The following is a 16683-nucleotide window of genomic DNA, read 5'->3' as shown; positions in this document are numbered from 1 at the left end:
CATAAGTACATCATCCTATAGATAAGTGGTACATCATTCATCATTCAGTTGTGTGTCTGAAAGTTACAGATGTTCATGCTTTCTGCACAGATCTGTAGACTGTTGCGTGAATGATAAGCAAAGCTTGTGTTTTGAACACTGTAAAGCCATGTGAATTTAAGGGGTAACAGGTAGTAAACGATTATTCAGGTGAATCAGCGCTAAAGAAGAGTTGCCAAGCGTCACCTGAAACACACCGCTACTTCCTAGACATCAGAAGAGTCTTGTGTATCTGTTTCTGTCTTTGTGGGTGGAATAAATTCTGGTGTGTAAGACAGTAGCTGCAAATGCTGTAGCCAGATGCATGTATTTTAAAAGGCAAGATGTAAGGCAAGTACAATTTAAAGGATCTGAAATATGCTTTTTACAGAGTAAAATTTAAGATGGGTAACTCCAAGGTTACACAATGTTATTGGGAAATGAACCTTGTGTGTTTCTATAGGGATCGTGCTTTTATCATTAGCTATTATTGGTAGAAATGAGATTTGAACTGGATTTCAATTTACCAGCCTTCACTAATGCACTGCTTCTCCTTTGTCAGTTTTGTAAACCATCAGCATCAAGATTTGACCTCGAAATTATTGGCAGTTTCCTATTTTAATCTGAGGAACTTCATGAAAAAAAGGAAATGTTACTTCTTGGTTGCTACAGATCAAGAAGTGTCCGGGAGGGAGATGGAAGTGCCCACTTACTTAAGTCAACAGGGATACCGAAGTGGCTCAATACGGAGCCCAGAGAGGTTAATTTGCCGTAAAAGTTAATGTTTTTTACGTGGAGGAAGTATTTTTCCCCTTTTGCAAAGATTTGGGGGGGAGGTGGAAGAGAATGGCGCCTTCAGCTTTTACTATTCCCAAGTTTCCTTCCTCGCTTCAGCGCCCTCGGTAGCAGGGGCCTGGCCGGTGCGCAGCTGCGAGCGCTTACCTGCCACGAAACCCGGGTGCCAGAGCCCCGCTGCGCGGGGGAGCGCTCGGCGACACCAAGGGACGCGCAGCGGCAAGCGGCCGGTGCGCAGCGGGGCCGCCATCGCCGGGGCAGGCGCAGGCGACCGGCCGCGCTGACGCCGCGGCCCTCCGGCTCGCGCGCTCTCCGCCGCCGCCCGGCCCCGGCCACCGGCGAGGCCCGGCGGCGGCGCCGCCCCCGGGGCGGCCTGGGAGAAGGCGGCCCGCGTCCAGGTAAAGCCCTGCCCGGCTTCCCTTCGCCGCCGCCGGGCCCGCTCCCCCCGCTCCGGGCGGCAGCGGCTGGGGCCGAGCCGCACAGGCCGGGCCCCGCGCTCCCCCCGGCGGCGGCGGCGGCGCGGGGCGCCTGCGCGAGGCCGGGGCGGGGGGCCGGTGACGCGTTGCGGTGCGGGCAGGTTCCTGCCGCCGCTCGCACGAAGGCGGCGGGGGCGCAGCGCGGAGCTGCCGCCCCGGCGCGGCACGGTGCCCCCGCCTGAGCATCGTGGGGTGAGGGGCACCCTCCGGCCGCAGCGCCCGTCCGTCGCGGGGCCTGCGGGGCGCGCATCGCCCTTGGCAGCGCGGGCCGCGCCGCAGCGGGGCGAGGGCCGGGCGGGGCGAGGCGAGGCGCCCGCGGGGAGGGGCCGGGGCCGGGGCGGGGCTCCCCCTTGCCGGCTCCCCCGTGCCGGGCCGTGGGCCCGTCGCCGCCGGGAAGCGGTGGGCGCGCTCTTGCACGGCAGCTCTCCCGGGAGCCGCTCTCCGGCAGCCACGCCCTGCGTGCGCCCACCTCACCTGCGGATGCGGTTGCGGACCCTACGGTAGGCGCCGTGCCCGGTTTCGGGGCTCGGCGGCGCTGAGCCCGCCGGTGGCCGCGGGGCGCGTGCGGCGCGCGGCCCCTTCAGACGCGTTTCCCGGCTGCGCGCGGCCGCCCTACGGCAAAGCTCTGACGCCCGCGGAGCGGGAAGGCGGCGGGGACCCTCGTCCCGCCGTCCCGTGGCGCCGCGGCCCGCCCCGGGGTGGCCTGGCGCCGGTGCTGCGGGGGAAGGCGGCGGCTGGGGTGCCGCTTGCCGGCCGTGCTGTGCGGCGGAGCCCGCTGGGCGGCTGTTTAACTCAACGCTCCTTGGGTAGGAGTTTATTAACAGTCTGGGGTTTTATTTTCTTTTCCTCCCTCCTCTTGCAGTTGTGGAAGTTGAGCGTGGCGAGTGTTGCGGACGGTGCGGGGTCAGGTGCCGGGCGGGCGGTGTGAGGAAGAGGCAGGGCATCGCGGGGCGGGGTGCTGCTTCCCTTCGGCGTCGACTCTTCAGACCCTGAGCTGTGGCAGGGGTTTAGGCATCCAGACCTGCATGAACTTCTGTTACATATGCTGGCAGCTATAGGCTTTCTGTGTTCTGTCATCGGCAGAGATGAAATTTTCCTATGTACCTGTACGGTGCTGAAAACACCATGAAACTTCTGTATAGCCTTGTCGTAGGAATGTTGATTTTTGTGTATTTATTTTTCCATCATGAGGGATTTAGCTCTCCAGCAGATGTATTCCTAGTAATGATTTTCTTTTAGAGAAATACGGTTCTGAGCTACCTTAATAGGCTGTATTTCATGAAAAGGCTTCTCTGTTTTGCAGGTAGCTTTCAGTGTGCTTTTCACTGCTGTGTATAATGATGGGTGACAGGATGCTGATGATGGGATAGCCCCACCTTCTGGTTAATCCGTCAGTGAAATCATACTTGGACCTACGAGTTTTTCTGGAAATTACACCACATAATGTGCATTGTGAGTGCAAGTGCAAGGTTGTGTTGGAATATCTTTTTTTATGTTTTGGGCTGGGCAGTGGCAAGATAATCTCCTTTTCTGAAGACCTTCCTCTTTAACATCAAGATAATTTTATCACGTGCCCCTGTTCCAGCAGAACAAGTTTTTATTATTAGTTTCTGATGTCTCAGTTCACTACTGTCATTTTTTTTTACGCCAGCATAAATTAAAGGAAGTACATTTTTTGAAAGCATCACAAAACTAGGTTTCTTGGTTTGTTTTTTTTCAAAAAGGGAGGACACGATCCCAAACCAAGGAGTAATCCTAGTGTGTCGAGTGATATCTGATCTATGTTTGTGTGAAGTGATACATCATCTCAGGCTTAGCTTTCAGCAGGTTTTGGAGATGGCAGTGTTCCCACTTAAGTTTTCATATTCAAGAAATTCAGAGATTGTCTTCCAAATGGAAGCTATTGAGCTTGAAAAATGTTCAGGTGTCTTGATAGTAGGTGGTACACACAATCAGCGGTTTTATATTAGTTAGCTTACTGTTGCTGGGAGTGACTTCCCTGAAATTATGCGTGTGAAGCTACAGTTAGAGAGGAAAGACCTGGGAGAAGGCTCCCTGAAGTCCTCTTGGCTTACAGGAAGAGGTTGCTATTTCACCTCATGTTTAGGTTTTAGTCTGGGGAAGACATTTCAGCTTGTCACTCAACAACTTGTCAGCAATGTATCTTAAGATTAGAGACTTTGCAGTCTTTAAGATTCATGGTGATACTCTGCTGGACTTATTTGGGAACCACCTGTTTTTGGCGCCTAACATGTTACTTGAAACTTCTTGAGTTCTAGTATCTGCAAGCTGCTTGCTCTTAGGAGATTGTTCCTGTGCTATGGATTGTTAATGTCCAAAGAAGCGGATGCTCAAGTCACTCTAGCCCTGGAGTCTAACTGCAGTAATTGAAGTGTTTAAACTCCTTAAACAACTTAGAGGGGAAGTCAGATTTCTTGGAATGTGTGTGAGAGTGCTAAACAAGGCAGCTGGTTGTATGAGTGCTTAGGAGGGATTTGTAATGACACTGTATCTCTGGGTATGTTTTCAAGCCCTGCCACTATCTACAGCTTAACTCTCCAATATCCTGTGTTAAGAGTCAAGGAGATTATGAGCTGTTCAGTGTGTGTCCTGGATACATGGACAGGTCAGCATGGTTTACATTTGGAAATATAGTTCCCTAACAGTTAGACATAAAAATACTGGAAGTGTGTGTGTGTGTGAGCACCCAAACATCCTTCCTTTCTTACGCAACAGCTGCAGAAGTTACAGTCCTGAAACTGTCATCCTAAAACTGTAATGCATTAGAAGGCATGCATTAATTTTCACTATATCTTTAAAAAAACTTACAATTTGTGAGAAGCAGGATGTCTAGGATTTTGTGTACTGGAGGTAGGTAATACTGTTCTAATTGCTTCAAGTATAAGTCATAGGCTAAATGGTACAAAACAAGGTTGTGAAAGTGAGACTGGTTCCTGAGAGTTTTGTGGATGTGAGAACACTGTGTTCCTGCATACTAATGAGGTTGAAGGGCCAGAAGTATATTTGACTAGATAAATGTGGAACATGGAGCCACAGGTATTTTTTTCTTTTTTTCTTTTCTTTTTTTTTTCTTTTCTTTTTTTCTTCTGGATTAAAACCAGGCTTGAGGGATTGCTTTAACTCATCTGGTGAATTAGCAAATTTAGATGCTTGGGTTGATTTCTTTAAAGATTGACCTTAGCCATCAAAACAGTGTAAACCAAAGGATCAGTCACTGGGTTAGGTGCTGGAAAGCGCCTCTAACATTCAGCAGTGTATCAATGAAGCATTTCCAAGAGCTGAGGAGAGTTACTGGGTTTCCAGTTCTTTTTCGGTTTTTGGTGTAGGGAAATGCTTAGTTTCTGCTATGATTGTCCTTTCCCTCGTGGCTGTTTTTATTGCTCCCCTTCTCCCTCCCTGTGCCAATCATGTTCTGCTTGATGAAAGGGTTATGTTAGCTGGGCAAGAAGTAGTTTTTGCAGTATTTCTGTCAACTTAAATCATGCAAGATTTGAATGTGATACTCTGGGAGCTGGGTGTGACGATTTTGTCATGTCTTGAGGAGCAACCTTATGCTTGCCATGCTAGTAACTTGCCAGGGGCTTCTTCCAGGCAAGAAATGAAGTACTGTTTTCTTATTTTGCTCTTTTCCTGATAAATGCTTCTTTTTCTTTCTTTTAAAGGGAATTGCTATTAGATATTTACAGCTTCTTTTGGCTACGTGTATCAGACTGTGTTTTTACAGTTAAGTGGACTGGTGGTAATTGACTGCATGACATAGTTGCCAAGCTGCTGTACAGGGCTTTGCTGCTTCAGTCTTCCGTGAAGCTTTATGTATGTAATTTTGAATGTCTGATTATATACTGGAGTTTATTTAGTCACATCAAAAAGTCAGCACTTTGCTATAATGCAGCAATGGGTAAACTAATCAGCTGTTATTTTTTGTTTCCTATATGAATATTGATAGCAAAGTACAAGGAAAAGGCAGTAGCTGATTTTCAGAAGTATTTTTTTCTTTGACTAGTAAGGGTTGTCAGCCTTTTTTTTTTTCTCTTTTTTTTTTTTTTTTTTAATTTGGAAACTAGACTCTTGTTGCGATGGAGGGAAGACGCAGTCACTCAATATGAGTGATCAGCAGACTTCGTTTATTGTACCTTACAGTCACCTTTTATGCCTTGTTATAATTTGCCTATACATATTACAAAAGTTAAGCTCATTATTGGTTAGTTGCCTAAATATCAAGTCCGCCCCTAGTTTCTCTTCTGTAGTTATGTGTTCCCACCTGCAACATTCTTTTCCCACCGCAGTCTTCCTGTTATTTTGTAACTTTTGCTTTACTTCAGATAAGCTGAGAGCGATGTGCATTTTTGTCCAGCCAGCTGGACTATGTCTATGTGAACTTTTTCAGCTAGCCAGTTATCCACAGACTCTTTTCCACCAAAAACTTGCTACTTAGAGGAGTTGGTTAGCTTTACTTGTTAAATGAAGGGTTATTTTCTGCCATTTCCACATGAAATCTTACTGTTTTTGATGACAGTAAAAGCTTTTTGTACTGCTGCATATAAAAATATTAGGAAGAGATAACTGTTCAGTGTGTACTCAAAGCCATTCTGTCCTAATTCACAGTTTAATTTAATTTAGGAAACAGCTGGCCCTGAACATTTTTTGTCTCTGGACTATTGACTAAGACTTTAATTCCTATGAGACTTTCACAAAGTAAGATTGAGGATGGGGTGGAAAGTCTATGTTTTTGTTTCCCAGTGCTTGTAGAAGAAGGTTCAGGAACTAGTCTAGGGATAGGCAACTTCAGAAAACAAATTTTCCCTGCCACATTAGTTACAACTCTTTATGTATATAGGTTTTGTTTACTAGATTGTGGTTGAATACAGTGTAGGATTTGCCAACCTGAAACTTAGTTGTGAAGCTTGAAGGGTTTCTGCAGGTTTTCAATCACTAGAGTTTTAAGTTGGAATATAGATAACCAAAACTTTTATGTATTGTACTGTGGGTTGAGCTGACAGCTCCAAAAAAAGGATACAAAGTGGTTTGTACAAATAACTGTAGCATCTCATAGTCTGTGAGAGTTGTAATCTAGCATTAGGCCTCATGTTTTTAGTAAGGAAATTGTTCACATCCAGTAACTTTGCTAGTTTGTACGGCTTTAAAATAGCAGAGTGTTCTGTCAAAAAAGCAGTATTTAAAAAAACCCCGAGACAACCTTGTGAAAGTTGTCACCCAGGGTACTGAACTGGGAACAAAGCACCATGTGTGAATGAACAGGTGGCCAGAGGGGTCATTTAAGGTATGACTTTAAAACCCTTTTCAAAGGGCCAGTCCTTCCTGTGGTACAAGAGGGTGAGATGGTGGAGGCAGCACCGCTGTATTAACAGTAGTGGCCAGTGCTTGCTGCTGCCAAAGGAAGAGCACTGTCCTTCTTTTCTTGTATAATCTCAAGTAACATACTGCAGTTTTCCATATTGTGTAGGGCTATATGTGGGGACTTCCCATATTTAGGATGCTGGTTATTATGGTGTTGGCCAGCTCTAGCAACATTCTTGTAGTTTGCCTTTTTGTCACATGTTCAAAATTTAGGATGAGCAGCAACACAGGGTCTATTCCTACAAGTGTAAACTTACTTAGGTAAATAGTCTGTTCCTGCAAACAATTTAACTCTATGTTTATGTCCTGGTTTTGACTGGGATAGTTATTTTTTTCTTCTCAGTAGCTGGTACAATGCTATTTGGCTTTAGAAGAGAATAATGTTAATAACACACTGATGTTTTTAGTTGTTGCTAAGGAATGTTTATACAAAGTCAATGACTTTTCTGTTTCTTAGGCTTTGCCAACGAGAAGACTGGAGGGGCACAAGAAATTGGGAGGGGATACAACTGGGTCAGCTGACCCAAACTGGCCAGAGAGATAACTCTGTACCATAGGGCATCATGCCCAGTATATAAACTAGGCAGGAGTTGGACAGGACCTGCCAATTGCTGCTGGGGGACTTGATGGGCTTCAGGTCAGCAGGTGATGAGCAACTGTATTGTGCATCACTTGGGTTTTTTTTTTTCCTTTCTCTTTCAATTTTATTCCTCTCCCCTTCTCTCTCCATTGCAATTGCTTATTATTATTATATTTTATTTCATTTCAATTGTATTGTTTGGATCTATACTCTTGGGTTTTATCTTTTTCCTGATTCTTCTCCCCATCCTGCTGCACGGGTCGGGGAGGGGTCAGTGTGTGAGCAGCTGCGTGGTACATAGTTGTTGGCTGGGGTTAATCACAACAGTTCAGAAAAGTAAACCATGAGCAGTATTTTGGAATTAAGATTGCCTAGAGCACAAAGAATGCAGTAGTCTTTTAACAGTTGTGTTTAAAGAGACTTTTCCAGTGTCTTGAAGAAGAGTATTTCAACCTATGCACAGTTTCTGAGACTTTGGGGTATGTGAGATGATACACTATCAAAGGCCAGTTTACTTCCAGTTTAATCTGCACTGGGACTGGGAGACCAACATGTACTTATTTCTGTGAGAGGCAGAAGTGTCTTTTGGCAGCATACTCCAGAATGCAATCACCTGATCAAGCAGAGGGGTTTGATTTAGCTTTTTTTCTGCCTAGCATTTATGAAATTTTAAATCATTGCATGTTTTCTCAGTTCATACCTATGGCTTCTCTATTTAATTTTTTATTTCATTGTTTTTTGACACAATTCTGTCCTCTGAACCTTTCTGTTCCTTCCTTTTTCACATACTAGTTCTGGAGGGTTTTTTGACTGTAGCATTTATTTATTTATTTAATGATTTTATTCAGCTACTTGCTTCCACTATCTGATAAATAAGTATGCAGTAAAGAAGTGACTTATTTGCTGTGCATTTGTTCATGGTTACTTTTTTTAAAATTTTCATATCAAGAGCTCCTGCTGTGGCTTTGAAAATGCTTTGGGATGCGCCTAGCTTTGGATAAAAAGCAGGACATAGAAATATATATAGATAAACTGTCTTACAGGTTTTGCAGACTTATTATGATAGATACGCACAATAAAGGTGAACAGACTCAAAAAACATGCCTGCCTTTCTACAGAATGTGTATTAGTTAAGAAAATAACTTTCTGGAAAAGAAAACCACAGAAAACAGGATATACTGCAAGTAGAACAGATTCAATAGTATCAATAAACTGTGTATATCCATATTGGTTTTGACTTTTCTAGTTTCATTTAATGAAAAGAACTGTCTTCTTTGGAATGTAGTTGCAAAATACTTTGTAAGAAAGTCCTAGTATTAACTAGGGTAAGTTTCAGAGGTCTGGCTTTTTTAAGGAGTTTGTTTTCTGGGTGGTAGGTTGTTTGTTCATTTTCTGTGTGGTTTTGTGTTGGGGTTGGTTTGTTTGTTTGTTTGGGGTGGTTTTGTTTTTTTTTTTTTTTTTTTTTTTGGTGGGGGGAAGGGGTTTAAGAAAAGAAAATACTAAGATACTTCAAATTTTTTAGTTACACTTACCCTTCCAAGACAGGTACGTTCCATGTTAAAGTATTTTGGTCAATTGAAGCATGTGAATTCTGTTTATGTAAACTCAGAATGTGTTCTGACTTCATTGGCATACAGATCATCATCGTTTTCCCTGAGGGTTCTGATAGCAGGATTGTAGCATGAAAGCAATGTTTCTTTTCAACCTCCATGGTGTCAAGAGGTAGGCTTTATCTGGCCATATGTACATGTTGCTTCTGAGCATGTCTTTTTTTTTGGTAGCGTCATTTTGCCCTGATGGATGGGTACTGCTCCCTTTGCTTGCCATTAGCTTACAGAATACTGGTAGATTTGTCTTCCATGGCAGTTTTTGTAAAAAAACTTTTAGGGTCAGATTCTTCATTGCAGGAAAATGAGCTTGATGGCAAGACAGTCTGATGTAATTCACAAATATAGATATGTATTTTAAATGTATATTAAAAAAAGTTTCAGTTTCAGCAACAAAGAGAAAGGAAAAAAAGTAACCATGAAAGCAGAGTTGCTGTTGGTTAAAGTAAAATTTTTCAGTCTCAGATGTGAGGTTACTGTGTGTTTAATGTATGAGAATTTCTTTCAGATGTGATGTTATCAAAATGACAATGAAAGCTCTCAGCACTGACATATTTTAATGGTGGCCATACATTTTTTTTCTTACTATGATTGTAAGCTAAAGTAAGGACCGAAGTTTGGTTTTGGCTGCTGCCTTTACTGTCCACTAGTGATTTATGGGAGATAAAAGGGAAAACAATTTACAGTGAATACGCTTAACCGCAGGTTCTGGTGCAGTTGAGCCATGCATTACTGTACTGAATTTAATTTGATTTCTTCAATTTTATTTAAATTTGGCTGTTTAGAGCATGTAGAAATTCCACCTGGATGGCTTGCAATAAATAAGGGGTATACTCACTTTCCCCTGAAATACATGCATCAGTTAAAGTACCAGAATCTTAAGGAAGATGGAAGAAGAGCAGTGTGACAGTGCATGCAAAGTATTTGGTTAGTAGCATTTACTTTTTTTACTTCTCTCTTTCTGTTATTAGGTAGATCATGAAGAGTAAATCTGATGATTAAGTGGCTTTCTACTGTGGTATGAAGTGCCTGATATTTGTGTGAAAATGAAAAAGGATTCCTTTAAGAGAGAAGACAAACAGGGGGACGGGGATGGGCATTGGCTTGATTTTAGTGGAGGGGATTTTTATTTATTTGCTTATTGTTTGAAACAGATTACACTTTAGGTTTCTCTTTCCCCAAAGCAGTAGATTTAGGATCACAAAAGTAAATAAACGTCTAAAATGGGAACGAGGTGCTGCTTTCTGGAAGAATCAGGAGCCAGTTTTGACTCTGTATCAGATACAGATTTAGTGTTCTAAAAAATTTAGTGTTTAACTAGTCAGCAGTCCCTGTTCCCCTCCAACTTCAGTTTTTTTTTGTTTTGTTTTTAGTTATTGTTGTCCTTTTAAATGCAGAAGAACTGATTCTAATTTACCTTCTGATATGCTACCTCTGGCAGAGTGTGTTTAAATTGATACTCATGCATCTTCTGCCTTTACCTTTCTATCAATCCTTTATTCAAAATAAGCATTGTATTAAAATTTTTTTAAGTCGTTTGGAAGTGGCTTTTTTGCATCACCTAGTGAAATGTTACAGAGGATTTTGTTACTTTGGTATGTGTAAATGTTCCACCACAGCTCTCTGTATTGCTGATGTATGCTCTTCTCTTTTTCTCCCTGCTCCTTTGTACTGCTTTTTGCGGAAGATCTTGTGCTATTTCTTATCTGTTTGTCTTTCCCCCTTGATCTGGAGCATTTGCAGATTAGTGCTTACTGAAATACTTTGTGGTGAATTTAGAGCAAAACAGATTAAGACCTTGCAGTCCAAGACAGTTCAGCTCTGTGGCTGGCATCACTTATACAGCAGCTCAGTATGCTATATCATGTAGACACTATTGGCACTGGCAGACTGTTCATCATCTGTCTGACAGTAGGTCAACGCTGCAAGCAAAACGGCACTTGGCTACTTGAAGTCAAGAATGTAGTATTTTCTCCCTGTAAGACCTGCAGCCTGGTTTGAATAATACAGACCTTACACTTTGTGAAATTGTCTGCATTGAGGTGGACATGGCTATTCTCTTGTAACTATTCCTTTTCTTTAAAGGTAGTCAAGATAGTTTGCACTTGAAGGGTACTTGAACAAATCTAGGACACCTGTTACCTTGAGTCAAGCTGAAATTCTTGTGAGAAACAGCATTTGCTTCCTGGCTGCTGGGAAGAGATTTGGCTTTCAGGTAAGTCTGGAAATAAGCTTGCTTCATACTTCATCTACTTTAGACTTTTACCAATTGCAGAACAGAATTCACCAGTAATAAAAACCTGATTATTTTACATACTGAACAACAAGGATTTTTGAGAGGTTGTACAAATTTTTCTTTGGGGGAAGAGTGCTTTGTGTGTGTGCTTGCCTGAATTTCTTGCCAACATTTCCCTAGAACAAATGCTTTATCTTCTTCATTCTCACCACCCATATCTTTGAACATCCTTTTTTCCCTTTGCTCTGTCTTCTACCTTAAAACTAACCACTTTGTGCTTTGAGGACACGTTTTTTTTGTTACAGTGGAAGTATTTGTCATTCATACTAGATCTGAAATGGAAATACTGAGGTTCAGTTAATGGTCCTGTTGACTGCAACCTTAATTGCTTGGAGACACCATTTGAGGAAGCAGTGTACCCTGAGGACACTACATCCTTAAAAGGATAGGAAAATTGAGTCCTTAACACGATATGGTTTCTGTCCAAGAAATGCATTCAGGTCTTGCTTATATAAGAACACTAAACAGTCCACGTTTCTCCCTGTGCCTCTAGTCCCAGTTACCCTATGGATACATGAAATGGCAGTCAGGTTTAAGTATGTTGTGGCATCTCACAACATTGTCAAGTAAGTTCAAAGAATTGTATTCACTGGCTTCAGCAAAAGCTTTGTTCGATGAAATTCTGTCATGGACATGAAAATACTGTCTGTTAAGTAACTGACACAAATTTCTGTTTTATTATAATCAGACTCAGAGCTTGGTAGGGCTGAATTATAAAGCAGAATAACACTCCATACTTATTGCGACAGTTTATTTTAAAAGTTGGAAGAGAGAAGAGCTTGTGACAGTGTGGAGAAATGCAGTCAATGCAAATTAACTTATTTAACATTTCTGTCATAGACACATTCAATATGGTGGTAGTTTTCATCATTAAAGAACAAAAGATGTTGATAATTTGTAGTTGTTTAATATCTTCCAGGTTATCAGAGATGGTGATTTGAAGAATCAGGTTTCCGATATGAACAAAGTAAAAACATCATCTGAAAAAAGGTAAATTTAAAACTATAGTGACGTCTCAACATCAAGCTATTTGAGATTTGTGAAAGAGCAGTCTTTGTCTTAACAATAAAATAAAGAAAATATACATCATGAGTCCCTAGTAAGAGTGTGTAAGTTCATGTCCTGAAACACTAAGGCAGTCAATACTGATTAGCATAAAGTAGCTTCACATTTAAGAAACAACTTTTAAATGTAAAATTTTCAATTAGTTAGACATGTTCAAATATAATATACATTACATTCCATTGAAAAAATTGATTAATTTAATCATTTCATGCAAATATGGGCAAAACAAAATGATTCCTACTGAGAGAATTAAAGGACAATTTTATAATACTGTATAAGAAGCCATGAATTTATCGTAAGATGTCTATCATTCTCCAGTAGTTCTGCAATCCAACACACAGCTAGGACAAACTAGAGATTACAGAAGATTTCAAGAGTTGAAAGGTTGTTACTTTCATGATAACTTGTTTTAGCAAATAATTGAAAAGGTTGTGAGATTATCTATAGAAGCCAACATGTCTGTTAAGCATCAAGAAACTATTGAAAGACTTTCAATCTTAGTTTTCCGTTAAGCTATCTTATTAAATCAAACCGTCTAATGAGATTTAAAAAAATAAATCTAAAGGTGGCAAAACAGGAAGTTTTGGCTTTAGTCTTAGTTCTGTGAAGTATTAATTATTTTCCAAATGAGTGGATAAATTTACAAGAAGGACATGCTCTACTGTTGATTAATTTTTGTCTCTTGAGATGGCTTTAAAATTTGAGATTAAATGCTTTCCTGTAGAAAGACTTTGAAAGGGACGGCTTAATATGAGAGATTGGTTGTTCCTGCTTGTGTGAGTGATGGATCAAAAGATATAGTAAAGAAACTATTACCTTTTCTACTTATGGAATATTAGTTCCTTAAGCATTGCAAACAAAGCCAAACTCTCAGCAATGGGTATTCTTGGAAATACCACTAATTAGTACATAAACTATGCTATCCCAAAGACTATTGGATTTTTGCAGAGTGGCTATTTAAGTGCCATTTATTCTTCTTTAGTTATTGAGTTAATAAAAGTTTCTATCCCTGCAATTCAAAACAGTTGTTCATGAAGTCATGAATAAATTATGGTACAGAGGTAGCTGTGAACTAATCAGAAGCATCCACTCTCTAAAGATTATTTGGTAACTGTGGAGGTGGTTGAGGAAAGAAAAGAATTTGGAAATGGTTTGCATTGGAATAGAGTGAAAACAAACTCGTGAGAAGCCTGCCTACTTTAAAATAGTTTTTTAAAGGCTCACTGTAACATGCCAAAACACAGAAGACTTGTGTGCTGTGGGGGAAGAAGACACTCCTGGATACATCAGTGTGCTGGCAGACTGCAAACAGCAGTTTCAGAGGAAGTAGGTACAGTGGGGAAATGGAAGATTTCTGATGACTCCCTTCATTTATTATCTTCTGGAAGGCTTCTTGCAAGCTGAAAGCTATTCTAAGATAGCTGAATTTTTATAAGCTGCCAAGGCAGCCATTAGGGTTATCTTTCTCACTTAGAAAGGTGCAATGATGTGTTTTAGCATTTGTGTAGTGAAAGTAGTGTGCGGTGAGTAATGGAGATTATGAAGAAGTGCTAGATTCACAGATGAGACTGAGAATGCTTAAACCTTTTAGGAGCTGGTGAGACTGAAAGAAATGCCCCTGCAGTGAGGGAAATTCCTTTGAGAAGATGTGTTACTGTTGAGGGAGTTCTTTCAAACATGAACCGCAGAAGTCCTCTGTTCCTCACTGTCTGGGCAGTTGCTTCTTACGTATCTGCTCATAGCTTCCCTAACCAGAGAAGGAGGAAATCACTCTATGCTTTGGCAACAGTTACTAACAGCCTTGCTGTCATCTTGCTTCCTTTCTGCAAATGAGATGATGGTGCGAGGGGCGTTCTGAGCTGCAGCATTTGAACGTAGGATGGAGAAAGGGATTCCTGCCTATGGAGATACGCTGTGTACCAGGTCAGATAAGCCTGGTAATCGTCACCTCGGGATGTTTAAACAAAGTCTAAATCCATCCAATAATAATAATAATAATTGTTGTTGTTGTTGTTGTTGTTTGTCTTTAGAAATGCATGGGATTTGGGTTAAGTAGTGAAAGAGAGAGATGGCGGACTTGGGGGTCTGTAGGAGTCAGGGAGCAGAAACTGAGTAGCTGTAGATCAGCCATCTTCTCTTCTTTGCTCAGAAGGATTTTGGAAGAACTAAGCAAATGAGTAGGGCTGTGAACAGCCAAAAGTGGTTTGAGTTGCTCTTGAAAATACCTGTGATTTTTCATGCGTGAGAGAGTAACAGGTCTCTTCCATGAGCAGGAAAGTGTCATTAAAATACCGCATAGGTGTCAAAGCTTTACTGAAATAACCATTGCCTATGATTTCCATCAGGGAGTTAAGGCAAGTGCTCCATCTAGGTGCTCTGGAGCTGAGCACTGACTGGGTGCCAGAGCAGTGGTGTTTGATAGCTTTCAGAAGGAAATGGTGCATGGTTTGTTTATGGATGTGCTTTCTTTCTGGTTACAGTTAATGACTGAAAATATTTTGAGCTTCGACTAATGACCTGAAAGAGAAGTTCTTGTTAAAATTTCAGACAACTTGGAGCTGGAAAGATCTGCAAAAATATGGGAGGACCACATGATTTCAAAATACTGTTATGAAATGTAGAAAGTAGTTACGAATATTTGATGGAAATATGTTCAAGGTAGTAGCATGCTAAGAGAGGTATACTGCTGGAATGGATAAAGGACAGTTGGATTTGTAGTGAGGAGAGCCAGAAACAGGTTAAACTGCAGGAAGAAAAGCTTTCCAAGGAGAGGATACAAAATGTTAGAATGAAGTTGCCTTTGATTATTAATTCACCATTTTTGCAGGCCATTAAGGACTGGTTCGGCATATGCCTGTCACGAAGAGCCGCTATGGTGTTCATCCAACTCTGAAAAGAATAGTTTATATGATTTTATAAAACTTCTTCTGGTGCTTCTTAGTTGTAATTTTTATAACTAAAGGTAGTAGAGACTCTGTGTAACTATGGAGTGCTCTGTGAGAAGGCTTTAGAATGGGTAGTGTGAAAGAAGTTTCATCTGTTAACAAGAAGGGTTCTTCATATTGCAGGCAAATACGTCTTATATGAAAGGCTGACCGCATTGTTCATGGTATTCATGTGAGGTTCTGCAATGTCAGCAGCCTGAAGAGGAAATCTGTCTCTGACAGGACACAGTTTTTGTGGTGCCATTTTGACCATGCCCTTCATTTACCTTGCTGTTGATTAACAATATTAAATTTCATGGTGCCTCTCTGTTTTGTAGAGCTATCTTCCAGGCTTGGATCCTGAATAATTTGTTGGTCAAAGCGTTTGTATTTGTATTACAAGTATCAGAAAGTGTCCCATTGCAAATTGGGCTTCCATTTTGTTCTTAGGTCAAATGCGTGGTGGCAGCCGTGTGACTACAGGAACAGAGCTGGTCAGGCTGGCTGCCATAACTCCTGTCCTACAGCCTTTTTGATTTACAGTGTAGACATTGGAAGCCGTCACAGTATTATAACCACTAAGTATGTTAATGTAGAATATTGATAAATAAAAGTACAATTCTTGTTTTAAGAGGAAAACTTGGTCATAGCTAAAAGGAAATCAGGACTTCAGTTTATATTTCAGCATAGGCTCTGGGCTGGTGTTATTTTCAAGAGCACTTTATTTGGTATACTGAAGATGTGAAGTTGATTTGGCTATATTTCTGTTGGAAGGCTTCTTGCAAGATGGATAGCCTAAAACCATACTAAAGGTATGTTTTTAACTGCTACAGTGAGTGCTTATTGCTCTTAACAGGAACTCCAGCCTCAGGAGGAGATTATACCTCTGAATCTTAGGGCTTAAACTGTTCTACCACCCGGTAGTGGGAATGACTTAGCCTTCCTAAACCTTTTAAAGCTTTTATTAAGTATGGAGAAGTTACGTTAGATGCTAACTTTCTGTACATGTATGTTACTTCTGTGTGCCGGTGTTGTTTGAATTTTTCAGGCCACAGCAGTAAAAAAATCAGGTTTTCTCTGAAATGTTAATGCCTTAATGAAATGTTAATGAAATGTTAGTTTTGTCTTTACAAAAAGTTACATTTTCTTGTTTTGTTTGTTCCTAAGGGTCATCTTTGCTTTCTTGGGTTGTTCCCAGTTTTCAAGCTACATTTATTTCATTGTGAGAACAATGATATAACACAGTAGAAATTATATATACACACACACAAATTAAAGCAGTAGTTCTCTTACACATTGGCTTAGATGTGGGATGGCTGGACTCTTACTTGTTTTGATTGTGAAGCTGGTGAAAATAAACATCAGATAACATCCTTTGGAAGTTTGTCAGTTTGTGTACCAGATCAACAGAGCTTATGGATTTCATTAAAATCTTGGGTTTATTTTGGAGTATTTCAGGTTCAGTGGATAAATGGAGGGGTAGGAGTAAACAAAACAAACCTTATGCAAATAACGGCTTTATACTACTCAACCTGGTTTTGGA

General features: G+C 41.2%; 1 protein-coding gene across 14 annotated transcripts in view; it reads left to right on the top strand.

Moving 5' to 3' along the window:
• Positions 1-1252: 1252 nt before the first annotated feature.
• AGTPBP1 (ATP/GTP binding carboxypeptidase 1) overlaps positions 1253-16683 on the top strand; it is a 64082-nt gene continuing 48651 nt past the window's right edge. For 2 of the 14 annotated variants that reach the window (XR_013924730.1, XM_080371089.1), the window contains exons 1-4: positions 1254-1789; positions 2593-9782; positions 10941-11070; positions 12071-12141. Coding sequence is in view for 12 of the 14 variants with exons in the window: in XM_080371089.1 (XP_080227215.1) it covers positions 12110-12141 (32 nt within the window). In the remaining 2 variants the exon portion in view is untranslated. The other 12 variants (XM_080371092.1, XM_080371093.1, XM_080371095.1 and 9 more) reach the window with 12 other exon arrangements.

This window comes from Falco punctatus, assembly GCF_963210335.1.
Source record: "Falco punctatus genome assembly, chromosome: Z".
Classification (NCBI taxonomy): Eukaryota; Metazoa; Chordata; class Aves; order Falconiformes; family Falconidae; genus Falco; species Falco punctatus.
Note: the sequence above shows the minus strand (reverse complement) of the source record. Positions and strands in the feature narration are given on the sequence as shown.